At 41.5% G+C, this 26,466-nt stretch overlaps 1 protein-coding gene across 1 annotated transcript; it reads left to right on the top strand.

Moving 5' to 3' along the window:
• Positions 1 to 12: 12 nt before the first annotated feature.
• Positions 13 to 24,568, top strand: LOC133378783 (ovoinhibitor-like; the record flags this gene model as incomplete). The annotated part of the gene is made up of 10 exons (XM_061613408.1): positions 13 to 122; positions 2,816 to 2,864; positions 4,856 to 4,983; positions 7,286 to 7,334; positions 8,940 to 9,055; positions 9,946 to 9,953; positions 18,989 to 19,108; positions 21,985 to 22,013; positions 23,693 to 23,802; positions 24,482 to 24,568. Coding segments are annotated over 10 exons (777 nt in total), but the record flags the coding sequence as incomplete, so codon positions are not given.
• Positions 24,569 to 26,466: the final 1,898 nt, after the last annotated feature.

The following is a 26,466-nucleotide window of genomic DNA, read 5'->3' as shown; positions in this document are numbered from 1 at the left end:
TGCAGTAAGTACCTTGGTGTGAAAGGGACAGGAAGCATAGCCTGCAAAAGGATCTATATGCCAGTCTGCGGAACAGATGACATCACCTATCCCAGCGAATGTGATCTGTGTCGCCAAAACAAGTAAGTTATGAAGATACAGAACATTCTTTGCTGAGCAACTGATGGCTATGATTAGTTGTAATAATATAGCATTAGACTGATCTTATTGGTCCTTTCCCCATCCCACCCTCCTCCCAAGGTGGCCATACGTCTTACATGGGAACATTCCCATTTTATCATCACAACCCTTTAACAGATTAGCTTGACACTGAGAAATTATTGTAGGCCAAGGTAAGCAACTGAGATTCAGTGTGTAAATCCAACATGCTATCACATAAACATTGATTCTCTAGGGATGGAAGAAAAAATCAGTTCACATTTTAATGCATACCAAAGTAATCTGTACTTCCCAAAAAAATTTGTGAACCAAGACACAGCTATCCTTCAAAACTGATACTTCTCTGAATTTTGTAATGTAATTCTCCAAACAAACAAGAAAATGTACAAAACTGGATATTAGAAGTGCGCGTAAGTATGTATATATTACAATAATGTGAATATTAGGAGAAATCCACACTAAAAAGCTGATTAATTTTCATGCGAACATTTTTTTTAAAAAAATCACAAATTGATGTGGAAATGTGGTGAACAGATTTTAGGACAGGAACAATACAACACTGAGAAAAGCCATAATTGACAATTGACAGCACTTTGCTGATAAAATCAAACACATACGGAGCTCGATCCCGTGCACCGTGGATACAGTGAATGAACCAGAGTTGACCAGTTGCACGCCGGTATGCTGGGATCATTTTCGGCCTCTCTCTTCTGAGGATGTGGACAAGGTGCTCTTGACTGTAAGGCCTACCACCTGTCTAACTGACCCTTGCCCATCGTGGCTCATCATGAGATGCAGAGAGAAGTTGGGTGAGGGGATCAAGGCAGTGGTAAACGCATCCTTGAAAGAGGGTGTGATGCCATCAGCCCTCAAGGAGGCAATTGTAAAGCCCATCCTGAAGAAGCCCTCCTTGGATCCCCAAGTTTTTAATAACTTTCGCCCAATTTTGAATTTACCATTCTTGGGCAAGGTCATTGAGCGAGTGGTGGCCAATCAGTTGTCGACACACTTGGATGAAACAGATTACTTAGATCCATACCAATCGGGCTTCAGGACTGGTCATGGAACTGAAACAGCCTTGGTCGCTCTGGTGGATGATATGAGGAGGGCATTAGATAGGGGAGAATTCACCTTCCTTGTCCTCCTTGATCTCTCAGCGGCTTTTGATACTGTCGACCACAGTATCCTTTTATATCGCCTAGAGGGATTGGGAATAGGAGGCACCGTATTACGGTGGTTCCGTTCCTTTCTCTCTAATAGGTACCAACAGGTGGCATTGGGGGAGGAGGTTTCAGACCCTTGGCCGCATAATTGTGGAGTCGCACAGGGCTCTATCCTCTCTCCCATGCTATTTAACATCTATATGAAGCCGCTGGGGGCGATCATCAGGAGATTTGGGCTGCAGTGTCACCAATATGCGGATGACACTCAGCTCTATCTCTCATTTAAATCTTCGCCAGAGCTGGCTGTGGAAACCTTGTCCAAGTGCCTGGAGTCCGTGAGTGGATGGATGGGAAGAAATAGGCTGAAACTGAACCCCGGCAAGACCGAGGTACTGCTCGTGGGGGACAAGAGAAGGTTGGGAACTGTTGACCTGAAGTTCAATGGGGTGAGTTTACCCCTAAAGGACCAGGTCCGCAGCCTCGGGGTTGTACTTGATTCCAAGCTGTCCATGGAGGCTCAGATTTCAGCTGTGAGCCGGGCAGCTTGGTATCAACTACACCTTGTACGTAGGCTGCAACCCTACCTTCCTGTCCATCAGCTCCCACTGGTAGTGCATGCCCTGGTCACCTCTCGATTAGATTACTGTAATGCACTCTACGTGGGGTTACCCTTGAAAACAGTCCGGAAACTACAACTTATACAAAATGCGGCAGCTCGACTACTCACAAACAGTCATCGCTGGGACCACATCACGCCAGTGTTGTTCGATCTACACAGGCTTCCAGTTGTTTTCCAAGCCCAATTCAAGGTGTTGGTATTAACCTTTAAATCCCTATATGGTCTCGGCCCAGTTTATCTACAGGAGCGCCTACAATGCCACCAATCATGCCGCCTAACAAGATCGGCCACACAAGGCCTTCTCTCAGTCCCGCCGACCAAAGCAGCTAGATTGGCAGGTACTAGAGAGAGGGCCTTTTCAGTGGCGGCCCCCACCCTCTGGAACTCCCTCTCACAAGATCTTCGGCACATCTCTTCCCTGAATATGTTCCGCAAGGCCTTAAAGACCTGGCTCTTTCAACAGGCTTTTGGGATTTCTGGGGAAGCTTAATATTTTTGTTTACATGCCTCCTATTATGTATTGTTTGTTTTATAATTTATACTATTACACTGTATTTTTGTATTGTATTTTGCTATATTTATTGTATGTACGTCACCTAGAGTGGTCACCGGCCAGATAGGCGACACATAAATTAAATTTATTATTATTATTATTATATTATTATTATTTGTCCATCCCTATTCTTTAACTGTAGTAGTACATGGTTTTACCCCATGGACTTAACTGTTGGAAAAATAGATAGGGGAAGTAGTTTGATTGGGGGGGGTTGCCTGTGGTCTGCAAAGTTCACAAGAGCTGGTCGCAGTTTGTTTTACCAACCCAGAATACAGGAAAATATTTGCTAAAAATTTCATTAACTTTTCTCTTACCTAGGGAGTTCAGCAGGCAAGTGGGTAAGAAGCATAATGGCCAATGTGCAATGGTAAGCATACAGAGAGTTTTGTGGGGAGAAATTGAATCTGTGGAACCTGATTGGCCAAATTATAGTGTGGTTTTGGGCGGGCAGGGGAATTGAAACTTATTAAACTTATGAGTCATTTTACAGAAGCATCTCAACATAATTTTCAATACAACATATGAAAAACAAAATAATCAAAATAATCAGAAGCAAAGCACACTACAGGGTCAGGGCCGGCTCCAAAGGGTGGCCAGGTGGGGCCCCTCCGCTTCCCTTCTGTGATTCACAGCAGTATCACTGCCACATATTGCAGAGTGGGAGCTTCGAAACCCCTGCCATTCCCTCGCTCAACCTACCTTTCTTGGATGTGTTGCATGGTTGCGCGCACAGTGCACACAGCACTGCCCTTAACCAAGATGGCAGGCGAGGCTTTCCTAAGGGGCTGAAACCTCTGCTGCCATCTTGGCTGATGGCACGCATGTGTGCTATGCACACACATCCCTGCCATCAGCCAAGATGATGGCAGAGGCTTCAGCCCCTTAGGGAAACCTCAGCTGCTATCTTGAATAAGGGTAGTCCTGCGTGCCATGCACGCACAGCTGCACAACACAGCCAAGAAAGGTAGGTTGAATGAGGGAATGGCGGGGGCTCTGAAGCTCCCACCCTGTGATACGCAGCAGTGGTCCTGCCACAAATCTCGGAAGGGGAGCATCGGGACCCGTGGCAGGCTTGTGCCCAAGGGCCCCAGCATGCCTGGGTCCAGCCCTGTACAAAGTAATCAAACAACAAAAATGATCCCTCCCTCCCCTAACATTGGTCTAACCACCAAAGACAGATGGGTGTGTTTATATGTGTATATCTCTACACATATACACACACACCAATAATGTCTGCAAAGAAAAAAAAATACTCATACTATAGCCAGCATGGATTTTTCACATTCTGCAATGTTAAATTGAAAATACCCCCATGCCATTCTAATGCTTCCCATAAGCTCATTTCAAAACAAAACCTTACAGATCGTATAGTCCTGAACTCAGAAATGCTTGCTTAACAACCCTCTAAATTTTCATTGCGATACCAAAACCAGTCAGAGAGAATTGAGAGTTCAAAGTGTAAAAAGAGAAAAAAAACCAGACCCATGTTGGACTTTTTTCTGTCAGTCGTCTCATAATTTGTTGAAATTAATTAAAAATCAGCCATGTTCACAAAGTACCGGTAATCCTATTACTGACCTTGCCCCATAATCTGACCTTCATCTTCTGCAGTTTAAGTTTAAAAAATGCCTAACTGATTTTGAATTAATTTAAGAAATTTCGCATTGAAGTCAATGATAAGCCTGGGCATGCTCAGTAAGAACCAACTGTCAGTGTTCTAAAAGCCAGACTCAGAGCTGTTTGGCTTGGCTAGTCAGAGGGCCACACTCATGCCAGACATTTATTTCACTTTAGACAGTCATAACTTCCCCCAAAGAATCCTGGGAAGTGTAGTTTGTGAAGGGTGCTGAGAGGAAACTCCTATTTCCCTGACTGAGCTCCAGTGGGCAGAGTGGTTTAACAGTCAGCTGCTCTGATTGAAACTCTGTGAGGGGAAAAGGGCATCACCTAGCAACACTCAGCACCATGGAGAAAGCGGCTAGAGATTCTTTTCCCTCCCTCTCTCATAACACTGATCATCTCAGGATCTGCTTGTGAATGATCTGGCTACTCTGTATATTCTGGGTTTCACTTGTTTTATGCGTCTCTAATTCAACAATGCCTGAGGCAGCCAGCTAAGAAGCCCATACTTAAGAAAAGCATTCGAAAGTTTTCCCTTGGTTCCATCCTCCTCTTGTTTCTTCCTTGTGGAAAAATGGGAACTGAAACAAGAATAATAGATTCATAATGTGCTCTCCTTTCTCCTGTCATTGCTTAGAAACTTTAAAAGATGAAAACATGAACACAGAGAGGTTATATAAAGGAGGACTGTTGAGTAGACAGGCTTACCATAAAATGCTATTTGTTTTCTTTTTCTAGGTAGATTGCAGTAAGTACCTTGGTGTGAAAGGGACAGGAAGCATAGCCTGCAAAAGGATCTATATGCCAGTCTGCGGAACAGATGACATCACCTATCCCAGCGAATGTGATCTGTGTCGCCAAAACAAGTAAGTTATGAAGATACAGAACATTCTTTGCTGAGCAACTGATGGCTATGATTAGTTGTAATAATATAGCATTAGACTGATCTTATTGGTCCTTTTCCCATCCCACCCTCCTCCCAAGGTGGCCATACGTCTTACATGGGAACATTCCCATTTTATCATCACAACCCTTTAACAGATTAGCTTGACACTGAGAAATTATTGTAGGCCAAGGTAAGCAACTGAGATTCAGTGTGTAAATCCAACATGCTATCACATAAACATTGATTCTCTAGGGATGGAAGAAAAAATCAGTTCACATTTTAATGCATACCAAAGTAATCTGTACTTCCCAAAAAAATTTGTGAACCAAGACACAGCTATCCTTCAAAACTGATACTTCTCTGAATTTTGTAATGTAATTCTTCAAACAAACAAGAAAATGTACAAAACTGGATATTAGAAGTGCGCATAAGTATGTATATATTACAATAATGTGAATATTAGGAGAAATCCACACTAAAAAGCTGATTAATTTTCATGCGAATTTTTTTTAAAAAAAAATCACAAATTGATGTGGAAATGTGGTGAACAGATTTTAGGACAGGAACAATACAACACTGAGAAAAACCATAATTGACAGATTGACAGCACTTTGCTGATAAAATCAAACACATACGGAGCTCGATCCCGTGCACCGTGGATACAGTGAATGAACCAGAGTTGACCAGTTGCACGCCGGTATGCTGGGATCATTTTCGGCCTCTCTCTTCTGAGGATGTGGACAAGGTGCTCTTGACTGTAAGGCCTACCGCCTGTCTAACTGACCCTTGCCCATCGTGGCTCATCATGAGATGCAGAGAGAAGTTGGGTGAGGGGATCAAGGCAGTGGTAAACGCATCCTTGAAAGAGGGTGTGATGCCATCAGCCCTCAAGGAGGCAATTGTAAAGCCCATCCTGAAGAAGCCCTCCTTGGATCCCCAAGTTTCCCCTTGCCCCTTCTCCTCATTCCAGCTAATCACGTATCTGCACTTTTGCACATGTGCGAGAATAAGCCCGGGAAAATTGAACCAATCATCGCAATGGTGGGGTGTTGGGGGGGGGGTCTGCAACTACTGCGCAGATGCATTTTATTTTTTGCCAGCCTGCAAACTGGGCTGCCACTCTGGGTGAGATCTGCAATGCACAGCAAGCGAGAAAGGGGGGGTGGTCGGTTTCAGCCTGCCTCCAGAAAGCTTTGTCAATTTCATTCCACTTGCTGGGGTTTCTGCTTCAAATCAGAAAAGCATACATTTGTTTAAGTGTAATATCACAAATACAAACAAAAAAAGGGCTGCTGGTCGGTTTCAAGCCTGCTCGGAAAGCTTTGTCAATTTCATTCTCCGTGGGAAGGAAAGGGAGAAGGAGGGGGGGGTGACACGTTTCTTGCTTTTTTGGAGAAATAAGTGCAATTGCCAGCATGTGTATCTCCTTAAATATCAATAAAGGCAGAAAAGCATACATTCATTTAAGCATAATATCACAAATACAAACAAGACAGGCGTGAAACCGACCAGCAGCCTTTCCTTCCGAGGCGAGAACTCCTTTACAGCCATATTGTGCTTCGTTGCAAAGGGGAAGAGGAGCATACGTAATTTTTTTGCAGACCAATTGGTTGACAGGGGGAGGTTTTAGAGGCAGAGCTTGGAAAAAGCAAAAAGAATGTAGGGGTCTTACCGCTGCGTGTGTGGGTGCAGAAAAGCGTTTTTTTTAATTGGGAAAGAGCAAACTAAAAGGTAAAGTGAGGACTATCAAATGACAAACCGAATATGGAAACCGTGGATTATCCCGCTCCATTTGGATAAGCCCTTGGTCAAGATAACCAACTGAGATCCAGCCCTCAGTGATCTCTGCATAAATCCAATGTGCTATAAATCACATAAACACTGACTCTCTACTAGGGATGGAAGAAAAATTCAGTTCACACTTTAATGCATACCAAACTAATCTGTACTTCCCAAAACAATCTGTGAACCAAGACACAGCTATCCTTCAAAACTGATACTTTTAAAAAAAATCACAAATTGATGTGGAAAGGTGGTGAATAGAACTTAAGGCAGGAACAATGAGAGAAACCATAATTGACAGATTCATCCACTACTCTCTACCTATAGCACATATTTTTACTCAATGGATCTCACTGTTGGAAAAGTCGGTAGTAATACTAGTTCAATGGGGCTTTTGCATGCAGCCTGCAAGGTTCACTAGAGCTGGCTGCAATCTGTTTTACCAATCCAAAATACCGGAAAATATTTGTTAAAACTTCCTTATCTCTTCTGTTACCCAGGGAGTTCGGCAAGCATGTGGGTAAGAAGCATGATGGAAAATGTGCAGAGGTAAGCATACATAGAGTTTTATGGGGAGAGATTAACTCTGCAGACCCGGATTGGCAAAACTGTAGTGTGATTTTCGGCAGGTGGGGTAGTTGAAATTTATTAAACTTATGAGTTATTTTTCAGACGCATCAGAAGCATCTCAACGTAATTTATAAATAATAGTAAAATACAGCATGTGGAAAACTAAATAATCAAAAGCAAAGAACAGTACAAAGTAATCAAACAATAAAAATGATCCCTCCATCCCCTAACATTGGTCTAACCACCAAAGACCGATGTGTGTTCATATGTGTATATCACTACACATATACCCACACACCCTAACAATGTCTGCAAAAAAAAAAATAACACTCAAAATAACACTTAGACACCTGGGAGAAAAGAAGTATGTTTGCCTGGTGAGAAAAGATGTCAATGTCAGTACAAGGTGAGCTTTCCTGGGGAGAGCACGCATTCACAGGGGGGGCAATCGGGGAGATCCCCATGCCTGAACAAATTTTTCCAGGAAAGGGAGTCTGAGGAACTGAGACAAATATTGATGATGACAGATGAAGTTCTCAAAATAAACACTGACAAATCATTGTTTCTGGATGGCATCCACCCAAGAGTTCTCATGGAACTCAAATGTGAAATTGCTAACCTAAGAAAAATATTTAACTTACCCCTCAGATGCACTTCCATACCTGAGGACTAGGAAGTAGCCAATGTGACAGCATTACAGAAATTACAGGCTAGTTAGCTTAATGCCTGTCCCGGGAAAATTGGTGGAAAGTATTGTTAAAGATAAAATAACCAAGCATGTAGAAGAACAAGCCTTGCTGAAGCAGAACCAGCAAGGCTACTGCAATGTTAAGTCTTGTCAAACTAACCTATTAGAGTTCTTTGAGAGTGTCAACAAGCATATTGATAGAGGTGATCCAGTTGGCATAGTGTACTTGGACTTTCAAAAAGCTTTCAACAAGGTCATCAAAGATTCCTGAATAAGCTTAGTAGTTATAGAGTAAGAGGAGAGGTCCTCCTGTAGATTAGGAACTGGCTAGGAAACAGAAAGCAGGGAGTAGAAATAAATGGTCAGTTCTCCCAATGCAGGGATGTAGAAAGTGAAGTCCCCCAAGGATTGGTATTGCAAGGATCAGTATTGCAATCCTAGATCCAAGTTTGGATCTAGAGTTAGGGATGAGCAGTGAGGTGGCCAAGTTCGCTGATGATGCTGAATTGTTCAGGATTGCTTTTTTGTTTATAGAAAAACATGTAAGGGGTGACATGATAGAAGTGTAGAAAATGATGCATGGCATGGAGAAAGTGGCTAGAGAAATTTTTCTCTCTCTCTTCCATAACACTGGTCATCTCAGCTTCTGCTTGTGAATTATTTGGGTTTCATTTGTTTTATGCTGCCTCTTATTCATCGATGCTCTAGGTTGCCAGCTAAGAAGCCCACACTTGAGAAATGTATTCAACTATTTTCCTTTGGTTCAGTCTTCTACTTGTTTCTTCCTTGTGGAGTAAATGGGAACTGAAAAAAAGGATAGAATCATAATGTGCCCCCTTTTCCCTGTGTATTTAACCAGGGGGCAGATTTATAATACCCTGTTTCTCTGTTTGCAGGTCGATTGCAGCCAGTTCTCCCTAGAAACACCAATGTGCCCCTTGAACTTGGATCCTCACTGTGGTTCTGATGGCAAGACCTATGGCAACAAGTGTGAATTCTGCATGAGTTTCCTGTATGTATAGAGATTATTAATTGTTTTTGAGTAACTAAAGTGGTGATAACATGATACGATTGAAAGATGACCTCTTGGCATTTCCTCATTGACTTAATATTACAATGGAATATTTTTGATAGAATGGGAAACAAGTCATTAGGCGAGAGATTCTCCAGAACTGGTGTATAGTTATGTACCCAAATTGCTTGACTCGCTTTTCTCAGTGGAAGGGGTTAAAAATATGGGGCAGTATTCAACTAAACCCTTGCACCCGTGGAACAACTTCAACCAGCACAAGGGGATTCCCTCTCTCCTCACCCTGTGCAGGCCCTGCATTATTCTCAGATCTGCTCTAGATGCTTGGGGAAAAACCCAGAACAGATTTAGGAGTTGCACGAGGTAAAGAAAGAGGGAGAACATTCTGTTGCACAAGGAAAAATACCTGTGCTAACAAAACATTTGACTTGCGCTGAATACATCCCATAGTCTCACAATCATGCTGCCTTCCAAACTATACTTGGGAGTTTTTTCCTTATTCGCAAAATCTCACAGAAATACTGAATATGAGTTAACAATTGGTGCATTATGTGCCTAACCAACTATGCAAGGTACCCCTAGCCACCTCAGCTTATACTGACAATTCCATTTGGACTGTCTCTTCTGCTTAAATGGAAAGACTTCACTAGCCCAAGTTTTTGATTGATTTTCTGTAATGAAAGTGGTTTAGATTAGAAACCAAAATGTTCATTTACTGCATAGAGGGATGTAGTTCTAGGGGAAACACTTGCCTCAAATAGTCATGTTTCCCAAGATAACAGCTGCAGATTTTTAAAAGTTACGTAACTTTGTTTCATGACTCCAGTTACCCAGACTCATAATTTCAATGTGTGTTACCCTTTTCTTTCTAGGACAAGTGGTGGGGCTCTGTTCCTCCAGCATTTGGGAGCATGCTGAGTACTTGGCAGATGACCAAGAGGCATCTTTGCCTTATTTCCTAATAGCAAATGCTGCATAATAAGATCTAATTTGCTATTAAAAATATTTCACCTGCAACTGTGTCTTGTTTTGATTTCTCCTGTAGTGTCTCCTTTTATACAATGGAATGTATTGCGACATTGCTTTTTCTAATTCAATACCAGATCCATACTAGATCCACGTATAACTATTTGAAGGGTTAGGGTTTTAGCTTCAGGAAGGAAAGCATATTTGTCCAGTGCACCCATTGCCTGCTTTGTGCTTTTGCAGCTCACCCACAAGCATGCTGGTTGATAATCATCATAGGATATCTATGTGTCTCCAGATCTGAGCAAATGGAAGAAAGGAAACAGAGAGTGAAAGAGAGAAGAGAATGAGGGAGTTCCTGAGAAGCAAATGTGAAGGCATATTAGACAGTAGGCACAGAGCGACTAATGTTTGAGTCTTTTTTTAGAGAAACAAGAAAAGAATGGATTTGGGATAACAATGGGAAGCCTAGCTTTGGAGACACATTGAATTCGGATGAGCAATTTTGCCTGGAAAATTTTGAGACCAACATAACAGGACGCCCTATACTCCGAAATACATACTGCTCTTGAAAGGACTACAGAAAGTCTAAAAGACTAGCCATAAAATGGAACTAAGTAACACAAGATGCATAGTTATCATCTCACCAGCCCACCCACCCAAAAATAGCAGCACTCATCTCTTTCTTCTCTTCTCCCATAAGATCAAGGCCATCTCGGAAGATGAAGGGCCTCTCTGGGCATTCTATTCACATGTAAAAGCAACATGTGCATGAGTACTGCTGTCTTCATTGCTGTCTCTTTCACCACCAATAAGTTGGAAGATCAGTTGGAAGATCCATGAGTACAAGAGCCTCCCCACTTTAGAAGTTCACCCTTCAGCTCATGGAGGATTATGGGAATGGCAATGGGGTGCTTGTCCCTACTTGCATGTTGGTTTTCCAACCGAGTAGAGTGCCTGAAGAGGGTGCTAGTGGAAAGTAGATCAGAACAAACCAGAGAAATAATAATGGTATGGTATAGGGAAAATCCTTTCATCCCAAATTACACATTGTTTGCTATTCTTAGATATATAAAATACTATATATTCCAGAATTGAAAATGATATTACCGTCTACACGACAGTGTTCTGACAGAAACAAATTACAATATAACAATAGCCAGAATGTAACACCAAAGGCATGCATAATCACCTTCTATTGATATCACAGAGGCAAAAAAAAAGGGTATAACTCCAATATCTCAAGGCAATATCTTCTCCTCTCCAGAACTACCCACAGAATTCCAAATTCCTTCAAAACAATTGGCTTGAGCCAATTAAAATTATTTCTATATCCCTTGTTTTTTCTGTACAAAGTTGCTATATGAGATAGGTGGGACATCACCGCATCTCAGTGCTCACAGGGACAGTTGAGGCCTTGTTTTCAAAGCTCATGCAATAGTGGTGGCAGCAGTCAGGCTTTGTAGCTGGAGTAGTTTTTACTTATAAGAAAAAACTGGGAAAGTTTTAAAGGGCTGCCTTGGACCATTTCATATCAGTGTAAATAAATTATAAGCGCTCATTTATTATTTTTAAAACAACAAAAACTGCAAGTCAAAGTAAATCACTTTCACATAACTGGAATGGAATGGATGTAGACATGAACACATGCAAGTGTGGCAGTAACTTGAAATGTGTGCATATCCCTAACTTGATGATGATCCATCTGCTGGGGCTCTCCACCACCTTCCTTAAAAAGTGGGTATTTGTGAATGGTCAGTAGTTAGTGCAAACCAACTTGTCCAGGGCCAGCTTACTTAAGAGTAGCTGGACCATGGCCTCTTTCAAGGTGGCAGGGACCACCCTGTCATGCAATCAAGCATTAACCATGAAATATAAAATGAAGAGACAACGTAAGTCAAGCTCAGCATGGTAAACTTAAGGGTATCCTACCATCTTTAGCTACAAATATGCAGGATCCAGCCCACCAGTGCTTTTTTGGTTACAAATGAGGTGCCAGTACTCATATCTTGAAAAAAGTACCATGGTTGCCAGCATGAAATGGCTGCCATGGGCAGGGGGGGGGAAGTGCCAGTACTCAGTACCTGTGAGTAGAGTCACAAAAAAAGCCCTGCAGCCCACAGTATCTGATTTCTCCCAGGTCTTCTGCTGCAGATTCTATTTTATGCATTCCAACCAAAGGAGAAGAGGCACTGATTTACTTGATAATCATAAAATTATATCTTTATTTTCTGCACTGTGTCTTTGCACTGAGACAAGGTTTTACTACAACACAAGTCACTACCTAGATTCTTTAAAAATACTAGCTCTGCTTTCACATAACTGGAGTACATATCAGAACATCATCTTGCTCATGCCTGAGAACAAATGCAAAGCAGAAACAGCAACCATCTATGAAAGAAAGGTTGCACTGGTTTCAAGGCAACTGCAGTGACAAACTTTGTAGGGAAGTACAATATCTGAGGGAGGAGATCAGGTCTCCTGCTCCAGTGGCATCACTAGCGGGGTGCGGGGGGTGCGGACCGCACCAGGTGACACCATCAGAGGGGGGTGACTCTCAGCTTTAATTAAAAAAAAATTAAGTTTCTAGGTGGTCCGGTTCTCGAGATATACATAAAAAAGTGAGCCGCCCCCCAGTGGCGTCACTGGGGGGGGCGCGGGGTGCAGACCACACCAGGTGACACCATCAGAGGGGGGTGATTCTCAGCTTTAATTTTAAAAAAATTAAGTTTCTAGGTGGTCCGGTTCTCGAGATATACATAAAAACGTCAGCCGCCCCGACTGTTAAATCTTTTTTTAAACTACTGTATAGCGCTTTGTAGCTTTAACCCCGCCCGTTCAGGATTGCAGCCAATCAGTGAAGTGTTTGTTTGACCTGTGGCAGTGTCTAGTAAATCTCATTGCAAGGCCAGAAAATGGTCATAAATTGGGTAAGTATATACATGTCAGTTTTTTCCCCTCGTGTGTAGGAGTCAGATCCTGGGCAGTGTTTTCAAAACCTTCCCAATACTTGCTTTTGTGGGGGTAAAAGCATTGCTAATCCCATATCTCCAGAGTAAATCCCACTGAATTCTATAGGATTTACTTTTGAGTAGACATGGTTATGAATGTGCTGAAAATCAATGGGACTTTGGAGTGAATGTAAAAAAGAATTGTGTTTCTGTTGTCTTTCTGTCCCTCCCTCCTCCAGTCCTATTTTAAAGCAAGTAGGTAGGGCTTACTTAGGTATTACAGTTTTTATTCTGTAGGAAACGAATACTGTTTTTTTTAAAACTAATACCGATTTTTCTGCAATGACCAACTGGTTTGACAATAAACTATTATATGGGCTGTATGTATTTATACATCTGCAGTGTGTGTGTATAGTCTTTCCAACGACCCTGTGAGGTAGGGTTGGAAACCAAGGCAGCTCACAACAAGAAATAAAGCCATTTAAAATCCAATAACCATAATGCAAGAATAAACAGTTGGAAAACAGCCTAAAGAGGCATGATTCTTTATTTTGGGTTGGGTGAATGAAGTTTATTTATTATTTGATTTATATCCCGCCTTTCCTCCCAGTAGGAGCCCAGGGCGGCAAACAAAAGCACTAAAAGCACTTTAAAACATCATAAAAACAGACTTTAAAATATATTAAAACATATTTGAAAATATTTTTTTAAAGCTCTAAAAAAACATTTTTTTTAAAAAAAAGAAAAGGCTTAAAAACATATTAAAAAGCAATTCCAACACAGACTCAGACTTGGAAAAGGTCTCAACTTAAAAGAACAAGTTGAAAGAACAAGTTCCTTATCACTTGAGGCTGTAGTTCTCTGCATACTTCCCAGTTTGAGTAAGCCCCATTGAATACATTGGGGCTTGCTTCTGAGTAAACAAACATCGGATTGCACTATAAATATATTTACAGATTGTGTAATTCATAAACATATTTGAGAGTCATGTTTATATAAATATTTCTTCATACTGTGTCCCAATAAGTATTTGATTTCATACTATGGTTGTAGATGATTTTTTCCTCTACATTTTAAGTGTGCCCTTCTTCCTGGGGGTGGTCATGGTTCTCCATTGTTTTCATCCTGAGGGGAGGATAGGCTGAGAGATGGTGAGTAGCACATTTAAGGTCTCTTCACCTCCCCCCTTTTTATTTGTATTTATTTTATATTTCTCCAATATATTGGCTCCTAGAGATGTTTGTTGTTGTGAGAGAATGCATTAACAAAGATCTCATTCTTAATCCAGGAGCAAAAAAGGGTGTACGTGGCTGTAACTATCATGAAGGAACCCTGCAGCTCTGAATTTTCTACTAAACAACTGATAAATACCTATGTAACTTTGTGTCTGGAGACTTATTATTAAGTATCACTTTCCATAATTGTAAGGAGGTGTGTCCACACGCAAGCATCCCAGGCGCCTAAATGAGGGGTGAGAGCAGCATAGGGACATAAGCAGGTGTCTTATTCCAGGGGTTCCCAAACCTTTCTTCTACGTAGACCACTTGAAAATTGCTGAGGGTCTGAAAGTATCTGAAAATTTACTATGGGCATACGCAAGATAATTAACTCCCATTAGTAATAAGAGCAAGAATTTGAGCTGTGCGTATGATATTGTAATTTAAAGGTGTAATTTTAATTTTGCTAGTTGTTTATGTCACTACTATTGCCATTACATTCAGTGATATATAGGAATTACGATTTACGAGTAACATTAGTACAAAAAACATTACTAAGGATTCTGTATGGTCTGATACGGGAGGAGGTCCATGGGGGTGACACCATGAGTTACCGCACCAGGTGACACCAACCCTAGTGACGCCACTGTCCTGCTCCCCTGCTGCATTCACCATAGCTGCCCAATTTCCCTGATTTTAAAGTTTGATAGAAATAGCTGTTAGCTATAGGTACATTATTAAAACGCAAGGGTTTTTTTTTGCCTATTAGTGAATTTAAAACAAGAATCATCAATAAAAACACATACAATCAATAAAATTTAAAACTCTTCAATTTAAAAACATACAAGAATGTAAAGCAAGAATCATAGATTAAAAACACATAAATCAATAAAATCTAAAACTCTTCAATACAGTAAAAACCAAACACAAACATACCTAATAGTCAATTAAAACTTAGAAACCCACTAAATAATAAAAAGAATAATTGGAACAGCACACATCAAGGGCCAAGGCCTAAGTGAAAAGAAAGGTTTTTGCTTGGTGTCTAAAGGTGGGTGGAAATGGTGCCATGCACCTGTCTCTGGAGAGAACATTCCAGAGTCAGGGAGACTACCACTGAAAAGGCCCTTTCTTGTGTTGCCATCCTCCGAGCCTCCCATGCAGGGGGCACATGAGGAAGGACTTCTGATGATGAACGTAGGGTCTGGGTTGGTTCATACAGGGAGAGGCGGTCCTTGAGGTATTCAGGTCCTGAGCCTCACAAGGCTTTATAGGTCAAAATCAGCATTTTGAATTGAGCCTAGAAACTAATTGGTAGCCAGTGCAACCGTGCCAGAATTGGTGTTATATGTGTGAACAGGCATGTTGCACATTATGTATACATGCTGTACATTATATGTTGCAGAATTGTGCAACAGCAACAAAATAACATTCTCTTACTCTTTTCAGCCTAGTTTCAGCTCCTTTCAGCATACCCCTTTCATTGTTTAGCAAAACAATGAAAACATTTTTGATCTCTAGGATTCACTCATGGACACTTCTTGGGAAATTTTGGAGACAGTAAAATTGCAACGAAAGACCCACCATTAGGTTGACATGCTGTTGTTTATTGTGGCCCCAGTCAGCAGTTAATGCAGCATCTTTTGCAAAGCAACTAGTATAAAGTTTAATACCTATATCCCTTTGTCACTAAATATATGGGAATTCCTCCTTATCACAGTTTCTAGTCGATGGGAGGAATTCTGGGGTGCTTGGGCATCCCTTAGGTTTGAGATCAAGGGTGAGGTCAACCTACCTTTCAAAAACCCAGATGGTGATTAATGTTAATTAGATTGTTTCTTTGCTAAGAACTAAAACCAGGGATCTGTCACATTAAAATCATGCCAGTTAAGGTTCATTTAAAGGAAAAAACAAGAGTTTTTTTAAAAAACCTTAACAAATAATTGCCTTGATCCAACAAGGACAACCAATATCTTTAAACACTTCCTCTGCAAGTTGCCCTCCAGACTGAGCTTCTTTGTGCAAAATAAACAAACATGTGCCATCTCATGTATCTGGGAATGCATGTGCAATGCCACCTGATTGATCAAAGTTTCAGAAACTATGCATGCTGCTGCCATGTGCAGCTTTGGCTGCGGATGTCGTGGTTTATGATGTGATGATGACACTGTTGTCGCAACTCACAAGAAATGAGGTACAAACAAAATGGATTTGCAAATGCAAGGATTATTTGACCACAGGATGATATTAAAGAACAAGCTTCCCAACATTTGGGGAAAGGAAGAATAGTCTTACTAGTTCAGACTTTAAGATATATATTTTTTAAAGTATTGTAAAGATTGTCTTAGAAAGCAATACCTCAAACATAGTATTTCCAAAGAACATTTGCTTGGTAGGAGAGAACAAGTGATGACTATATGGCTTAATCACTTGGATGTTCACCTTTATGAACCACACTTCTGATGATCTGAGCAGTGCCTCATCATCTCCTTCCTCACTTTTACCATTGAAATTCCTCTTGAAGCTGCATATTCATTCTATTGAGATCCCGGAAGTATGCACAGATCTTCCAAAATCATTGATACTTTTAAAAAGCAAGACAATGCAACCAACGCCCTCTAAAAGTTACAGAACTGATGGGTCCCTTTTAGAACTGTGAGACAGTCTATAACAATGTGAATGATGCCTTATTTCCTCCCTAGCCATCACAGCATCTCTGTCCATCCTGTATGCCTTTGCTTATCCATCACCCGTGTATAGTCTGCTCAGCTGTGATTTCTGGATCCATCCCTCTAGCAGTTCTCTGGCCCATTTCCCTAGGCTTTTGTGAGTGTGTATGTATCAAACACAGGCTGGCCATCATTCACAAGAAATGGGGAGAGGAAGACCTTAGAAGGCCAAGAAAAAGTGTAGTAACAATAACATGCACTAGGTGGCCACAATATTTATTATATAGAGATCACAATCTGCTCTTAGCTGTTATGTCCCTCATTTCACCTCTCACTTTCTACCATACGTAAAAGGCATGAATGGGCCATTAACATTCTTCAAACAAAATTTGATATTTTGAGTTTCTATGCATTTCTTTCTTGAGCTAAAAAAATGGGGGGGGGTTCCTGAATGAATTAGCGATAATGTTAAAATAACTATGTTGCATATCTTCATTAAAAATACTGACTGTCAAAATAGTTACCTCCATGATATTCAGTCGTGCACACACACCACACATAAATGAACACACCAGAGGCACACATGTGGAATTGGTTTCCTTTGCTCCTCATCTCCCAAACCTTGTTCACTGAGCTCCTTGATGAACTCCTTGAACTTTTCCAGGCAGGGTGATGCTCAGAGGTCCAACAAGGTCTATCCTTTGTCATCTAAATTAAGAAGTCACAAATATCTTAGTCTTCCTTGATGAACAAAGGATGGGCATCATACTGGTTTATAAAACTATCAATAGTGTGGGGGAAAGCAGATAGGCATCCCCTACTTCTCTCATAAAAATAGAATGATGAAATTGTTTGGCACTTGCTAGCTTTGGGATGTACAAAAGAAAATTCTTTTTAACATAAGATGTGGAGGTGACCACAAATAGCTTTAATAAAGGATCATGCATGGGTCTACACAAATTCATGGAAGATAAGGCTGCTGATGGGTCTTATTCATGACAGCTAAGATACATCTAAATGACAGAGGCTTCTGAATACCTGTTACTGGGGGACCAACAATAAGTGAAGGCTGTTGCCTTCATGTCCGCCTTCTGGGATTTCCAGAAGTTTCTGGCCAATTGTGGAAACAAGATGCTGGCAGTAGCGGTACTGGTGCTGAGACAGAACTGCCCTCCCAACACTGGCATCACTACTGCTTAGCTGATGTGGATGGGGAAGGGTGGGGAGGCATAGGTCCATGTGGTTGCACCAGTGGGAGTCCTGGATTGGCAGTGGGGTCCTGCTAGTGCAACCATGCAGCCCCAACCTTGCTGCCATTTAGATTTGCAACAGTAACCCCAGTGTCAGAAGAGCAGCTCTGGCCCATTAAATGTGCATCTACTGGATGCTGGAGTTGGACCCTTGGTCTGATCCAGCGGGGCTATTCTTCTCAAAAACCTCTCCAGTTTTGAACAGAACAGATGGGATGTTCAGAAGCTGTGTAGACAGAGGTGCTTGCTTATGGGCCCATGGGCAGAAGTCAAAACCATCACATCGTAACTGGCAGAGGGGCCAGTGGGTATGATCCCAATCCTTCCTCTGTGCCTACTTTTCTATCCAGTTTGATCATCTGAACACAGCTGCATCATTTGTGGGGTTGAAAAGAAACACTTCTCGAAAACCAAGATCCGAGTATCTGGCTCACTTTTTAACTGAAAAACACAATTGTCCCAATCACCAAAACAAAGTAGTTGACTAGAAAAAGCAATATGGCTCTATTTGCTTCTGCAACAGTGAAATTAGATAACTCTTATCAAGAGGCCTGTGTATAATTTGCTATAAGGTTAATTGAGAATGTTGCTGTATTTTTTCTGGTTTTTATTTATTCTTTTTGAACTGTTAGCTACTCTATGTGCTGTTTGCTAACAAGGTAGTTGCCACATGCCTCTTGCATTCTCCTGGGGTTTGCAGAGAAAAGGAACCGTTCAAATTGATGCAATACGCCACAGTCCTCTGTAATATCACATTTCCATAAGTTACCGTTATTGAGTGGAGTGGGGGACATTTCATAATCAAGACCACAGATTTCCATATATACATGGCAGAGATGTTAAATCTCACCTGTGCCAACAGAATCTGAGAAGCATCTACAACTTGAAAGAGAGCTAACAGGCGGGACCACACCCACCAGGACAATAATGAAGCAAGGAAGTTGTCTCCTTCTCACTCTGATGCTGTTCTTTTTGTGTTCAGGTGAGTAATTTATCATACTACAAAAGTTTGCTTTTTGAAGAGATTTGCCTTTGAAAACTCATTATACATTCCATGTCAGAAAAGAACCCAATAGCCATGGACATTCTCAAGGCTTCTACAAGAGATTTTTCCGCATTACTGGGGATTCCACACATGAACTATAATGACTTTCTATATGGGACTGATGCTATCACATGGAATCATTATCATTATCATTATTCCCTTCACCAATAGTTCCCAGGGCAGGTTACAAAATCTAAAATACAATATTAAAAAGAATTAAAGCCGCATTGCAATCACAAGAACAGGGTGTGTTCTGAAATCATACATCTCAGGAGCTGAAGGCCAGGGTAGAGAGGTGTGTCTTTAGCATTTGCTGAAAGCTGTATAATGTATAGATACTATGCACCTGGACTACACATCCTCTGGAGACAATCCATATTTGGTTTAAAACACCCCCTAAGCCCATTACGATACACTTTCATTTTTCATAGCCACCACATGGCTCCCATAACATATAAAGTGGGGTTAGGTCCAGTTGTGAACACACATAGTCAGTGATGTGAGGTCCTACAGGGTTCCATTTTGCCCCCCGTGGTGTTTAACATCTATATGAAACCACTGGAGAGATCATCCGGGGATTTGGGGCTCAGTGTCACCAGTATGCTGATGATGCCCAGGTCTCTTACTATTTCATCTGAATCAGGTGTGATAGTGCAAGTGCCAGACCACTGTCTGGAGGCAGTCCTGTGCTGGATGTTGGCCAGTAAACTGAACCTGAATCCTGATAAGCTGGAGGTACTGTTGATGGGCTGTTTCAGTGTCTGGGAGTTGGGGAGAGAACCTGTTCTAGATGGCGTCACACTGTCCCTGAACAAGATTCACAACTCGGTGGGTACTCCTCAATCCAGCTTTGTCACTGGAGGCTCAGAATAGGGGTGGGCAGACTCGAGGCTTGCAGGATCCACTGGCAAGTTCTTGAGTTCCACCAGCAGAAGCCAAGTACAAAATAGTGGCTTACAAAGAGTGATGGACATGCCCTAAGAATCAAGGAACAGGGCACCTCTGAATGCATCTCTGCCCTGGAAATTGTTTTTTAGTACCAGAATTGAGCCTGCAGAACTTTCACTCAAAAATCCATTCCTGGTTTTCCTCCAAGCTTTCTTTGTTACAATAGCCTAATTTAGAGAATGGTGTTCCTGTTAAGGGGTGTGTTTTGCCACAACCCCAAATAGAGAGGAGACTCGGGAAGGTTCTAGAAATCTAGAACTGTGTCACGTGGGTTTGATCCTCCAATTAGGAAGGGGTTTGAGCAGCAGTTATAAGGCTGCTCCGTCCCCCAAGCGTTTGCCTTTTTTGCCTTGCGGCACCCTCCCTCCCTCCCTCGTCGGTATGGGCTATGCTGGTCGCCAAAATGGGGCCGAGTAGGAATTTTTTGGGGGGGATTTTGATTTCAGAATCCCTTGGGTTTTGCCTACTCCATACTGCTTGGGTTTTGATTCGATTGGCTTGTAAGGTTGGGTTGTGGTGTCAGCTTGGCTTGGCATGGAATTCGGGCAGGTGAGGTATAGTGGGGTTAAACTGAGGCGGTTAAGGCATTTTGGTAAAGGGCACTCCTTAGGGAACCATCAGGGCTTAATGCCTGGTGGGGATCTGGGGAGTGTCCACGTGGTGACCGGCTTGCACATCATGGTGAACGCCTGTACAGCGGGGCCATGCTGCGGTGGTTGGAACCACACATCTGCCTCCAATAGCAAGGAGGGTGAATTTCTCCCTCATCCTTGACCATGGAGTTACAGTATTAGGAGAATTATTTACCTTTGGAAGGGGAGGGAGTATTCCCTCATAGATAGGTATAGCCTCACCTGCCCGAAGTAATTTAGATTGGAATAATTGGCTGAGCGTAATTGGATTTAGATTGTTATATTTAATAAATATAACATTATACCATATCTGTGTCACGAGTCTTCTTTGGTGGGGTGGAAAAGTAGTTGGCATTCTTTCAAAATTGGGAATCAATCTTCATTGCTTATCTACTACAAATCACCAAGAGATTTCCCAGTAGATCCTACCTACTGGCCCAGGTGGCCTCAGGCCTCAGCTATTCCTAGCTTTCGTGTGTGTGTCCTAGCGGCACACTTTCCTCGATTGTAAGAGCCTGGCAGCAGTGATCCATGCTCTTGTGACCTCAAAACTGAACTACTGCAATGCACTCCATGTGGAGCTTCCCTTGAGGGCAGTCTGGAAGCTGCAACTAGTACAGAATGTTGCCACTAGGTGACTGAGTAGAATGGCAAAGCATGAGTATATGATAGCCATTCTCTGGGAGCTGCACTGGCTATCTGTTTGCTACTCAAACCAGTTCAGGGTTTTCCCAATAATATATAAAGCCTTAAGCGACTTATGTTCCACACATTTAACAGATTGCCTCTTCCCATATCTGCCCAGTTAGGCTGTTCATTCTGCGGGAGAAGCCTGTCTCGCAGTACCGACGCTGAGTTTGGTATGCTGATGTGAGAAAGGGCCTTCTCCATGCTGGTGCTCTGGCTGTGGCACTCCCTTCCTCTGGAGACAGGGCAGTTGCCCTCAGTAAAGATAGTTAAAACAGTTTAAAATAGTTAAAGGCACATCTTTTCGAACAGGTATTTGGGTAAGGACTGTGGATAGGATCTGCTTTTTGGACTGCTGCCGAATTGTTTTAGTGGGAGAAAAATGTCTTATTGATGTCTTATTGACATATTAGTTTATATATGGTTTTATGTAATTTTGTGTACCACCTTATGATCCCTCTAGATGCAGGGCAGTATGCAAAATCAAATAATAAATAACTATGTATTTACATTATAATGATTATACTTTGGGTGTTTTGGTTCTAGGTGTTGCCACTGAACCAATAAAGGAATGGGTGAGTGTCATTTATTCTTATGACATAACTCTGCAGTTATTTTAACTCTGTAGTTACTTTAGAGTTAAGGGATGTGATTTCTCATGGAATTTTATTTTATTTTATTTTGAAAAAGAGTTAAAATATGCACAAGTCAGTGGGCATAGGATTGCAGTGTTAATATATCGTGCTTGAATGCTAGTTTTGCCAAAGGGAGCAAAATGCAATTGAAAACATGGTTAGGATAAAAGTACTCATTCCTGTCTAGGATACAAACCCTTCCAAGGCAGATTATAAGGGTCCAACGCAAGTTACAAATCAAATCAAAATCCTGTAATACACTGACAATGTCAAAACATAAAAACTATTCAGTGCTTGAAGCTGCTTTTATGATTCAGTGTTAAAAAAAATAAGGCTATCTCATGAGGTCTCCAGCTCTGCAAAGCTGGGAAATTGGCTGATATCTTAATAGAGTCACCCTGTGATTCAGCTCTCAGGAGGACTCCTCTAGCAATACAGTAAGGCTCAGATAGGGAAATACAGGACCAGGACAATGTAAGGCTTCATTGCTGATCCTAGGCACTCTATCATCTCCACCTGGATTTGGGAACTGAAAGACCAAGAAAAAGTGTGGGTGCATGGAAGGTAAGTTGTAAGCAAGGATGATTTGTGTCATTGCACAGCATCATTGCTGATCATGGGGCATGTCTGTTAAGGCTTAGCTTCCAATTTCACACTCCAGACTCCACACTGCACTGTCTGCAACCTGTTGAGAAGGACATATATAGAAGACAGAAATGCAGGTCACAGTGTTACAGCATGAAGTTTGGTCAAGAGTCTAACAATAATGTTCATTTTAAACTGCTAATTCTATGGCATCCCATTTTTGAAAGTAAAAAAAAAATGAAAAGGAAGACTTTAAATCCCATTATATTCAGTTGGTGGGCATAGTTAAATGTGGTCCAAATTAGGGAGCAGCCTCCAAAGCCTATGAGCCAGGGCCAATAATTTAAAAGGGTATACTGCCCTGAGGATTGCCTGCTCTCTCTCTCTCTCTCTCTCTGGATGGGCTAAAAGAAACCAAGATCCACCTTCCTCCATATTCATATAATCTCTCACACCATCATTAGTGCTTAGGACCCTTACAAGTTGCAGCTCTAGCACAGTGCTGATAAAATAGGCCTGCGGTATTTCCACCTCAAGAGGTGATTCTGAAAAAACACATGGCACCTGTCCCACATGCACATGTCTCACAGGGATACATTGCCACAGCACCTATTCATCCACTGGACCAACCCGTGAGATGCATGACGTGTTTAAACAGTTAAATAGTCAAACCACTAGAGGGAGATCTACTAATTCTGGGTGAATAGAGAAAACCATTTTAAGACACACTGATCACACCTCTTACAACCTGGCAGAAAGATAAATCAGCTTGCCTTCTGGGTTCATACACACCATAAGTCAACACTTGCTGAATGATCATCTGCCTTCATCCTGTTTTTAGTTACTTTAGTTAATGTTTTTAGTTACTGTAAACCGCCCAGAGAGCTTCAGCTATGGGGTGGTATATAAATACAATAAATAAATAAATATCCATTGTGTCTCAATATTACTAAATGTGTGATAATCAAAAAGGTCTTGCAGTCTAAAAGTCAAGGGGGGAATACTTTCAAATGTGCCATTTTCTTTTTCTGCAGGAGTATTGTCGTGGGTATCCGAAACCAGCATGCACCAAGGAGTTGAGGCCACACTGTGGCTCTGATGGCAACACCTATGCCAACCAGTGCTATTTCTGTAATGCATACATGTGAGTAAAAGTTACACATTACAAGGTTCAACTAAAAAGGGGGAACACAGCTACTCCATAGGCAGCCTGCAATTTGTAAGATATTTAAAAGAAATGCTACAGTTACCCCGGTTCCAATTACACATACATGAAAGGTAGTTATGTTGGCCCATAAGAAAAAAATCCCAATCCCCATTAGGACAATAATAAAGTTATTATAAAGGTAATAAACACCTAATAAAGGTCTCATGGGGATTTTGGAATTGTTGCATTTCAACATTTACTTACAAATAATTTTCTGACACAAATGAACAATTACATTTGGAGAAAGGGAATGTTTTACCGAGTAGTGATGCTGAAAAAAATATAGCAATGATGAGCTTACCTTACACACCAATTGTGATTTCAGTTCCCCTTTTAATACAAAACTACCTAATTCACACTTCCTGAACTAATACACAAACCAAACACAGCTGTCCTTCAAAATGCACACATCTCTGAATTTTATGATGCAATTGTCCACCCCCAAAGTGTGTATAAAATGTGTACATGGGGGGAGGGATGCACATATTAGTATTGCATTAGGGGAAACAGCTTGCAAAAATGTGTGTTTTATTCAAAACTGCATACAAAAAAGTGTTTTTTAGAAGAAACATATACTAAAATGCTGAAACATTTTTAAGAGGTTTTTTTTTTACAGATTGACAGATTCACCCATCCCTACTCGTCAATATATATTTCCATTTAATGAACAATGACAAAGCTGCCATCTTCCATATTCTCACAGTCAGTTCTTGGCTTTGTCTTTCCCTCTTCAGCCAAAGTGGAAGGACACTGAGGCTGAGGTACCTTGGAGAGTGCTGAAAACTGGAAGATGCACAAGACTAAAGAACATCTACGAAAGAATGTCCAGTTCTCTTCAGGCCATACTCATGCCATCACCACAAAGAAATCTACTCTTCCCTCTGCTTATGCTGTGCTCTGCCAACCAGTGAATATCCTGCAACGTCTTAATTTGATCAATAAATAAATAAGCAAAGCAGCATTATCAACTTTGGATTCTTCTTTTGGGACAAACATTTCTCCATACATTTAGTTATATATTTTATGTGGGGATTTTAGCCTATTATCTAATTTTTAAATTATTAGCCCTCCCCTTTTCAGACATGTGATAACTTCATGTATTTATGGGATTTGGGCATGAGATCCTGGATGTTTGTTACTAATAACACACTCATGAGGAGATGAGCCAAACACTTGTTATAATCTACTCAAGATGAATTATACCACTTCAGATGTCAGGAAGTAGATTGCTTGTAAATATGATACTGCACATAAAAAAAACCTCCTTGCAGACAGAACAGTTCTCATTAAGAGAGAACTGTTCATGCACTGGAGGCTGGTCCATTAGGGCAAATGGGGCACTGTCCCACCAACCTTAACCTGCATCCTCTTGCTGCCTTCTTACTTACAACCTGCCATGGGTGGCTCTGCCTGTCACTGGCTCTCGTTCCACCTATTGTTGGTCTCCCTGCCTTGTGCCCTACCAGTCCCAATGTGACTAGCCATCATTGCTGGCATGCTACATCGCCAGGTCCAGGAAGAATTTTGCATGAGAAAACATTGGTGGTGGCAGACTAACTGCTTTAAATGAGGGTTGGACCCAATCACATATTAGGTACAGACTGCCATGTGTGTGACCCTAATTTTAAGAGCAAAAGAGACCACATGGGCAAGTAGGTGCAAACCTCTCTCCCCTTCCTAGTGATGGGGAAGAAATTTGATTCTGTTCCCATTTAAAACAGAATCTAAATGTGCACTTTCTGAAACAACATGAGAACTGAAACGCAGCCATCCTTTAAAATTCGCACTTATCTGAATTTTGCAAAGCAGTCCTCCAACCAAAGAATGTTTACAAAATGCATATGTTAGGGGAAAGTGTATGTAAAAATGAATACATGAGTGAAAATAACACACACACATGCATTATATTAGGAAAAGCTGATTGCAAAAACCTGTACATAAGTTAAAACTGCATACAAACATGTGTTTATTAGAAGAAATTAGCACTAAAATGCTGAAGGATTTTTTATAGTAATTTTTTTTGCAAATTGCTGCAGAATTGTGGAGAACTGAATTTAAAATAGGAAAAATGAGAAAGTGAGAAAACCAAAATTAACAGATCCTTCCATCCCTAGCCCTCCCCCTTGTTTCCTCCCTGTGTCCTCTCAGCCCAGTCTCTTTTCTATCAGGCGCAGCATCAGAATGACATTTAGGAAGATGCTTCAGGCAGGGGAGGGGAGAGAGTTAGGCACTGTTTTAATAAATGGGTACAAAGCCCTCTGCCCTCCCCTGTCTTTCCTCCCCGTAGCCCCTTCCCAGATGTCACTCCGATACTGGAAATGAGCCTACCTGGTAGAAAAGTTCCTGAGCAGAGAAATCACAGGGCACTAAGGGCTTGTTTACATGGGACCCGAGATCCACATTAAAAATGCTGCTTTTTCCATCGCAATTGATTTTGACAGTTCACATACTTCTGCCCTTGCTATGAATAAATTGGCTGTTTTTCTTTGTCACATTCACACATGTGTGCGTTTATTGCTATCAGCATTTCCTTGTTGCCACGTCCACACAACAGCATGTTAACTGTGGAAGCGGGGAAGGGGCAGTGTTTCCCTAAATGAA

This window comes from Rhineura floridana, chromosome 3, assembly GCF_030035675.1.
Source record: "Rhineura floridana isolate rRhiFlo1 chromosome 3, rRhiFlo1.hap2, whole genome shotgun sequence".
Lineage (NCBI taxonomy): Eukaryota > Metazoa > Chordata > Lepidosauria > Squamata > Rhineuridae > Rhineura > Rhineura floridana.
The sequence above is the reverse complement of the archived record's forward strand: the minus strand, read 5'-3'. Positions and strand labels throughout refer to the sequence as shown.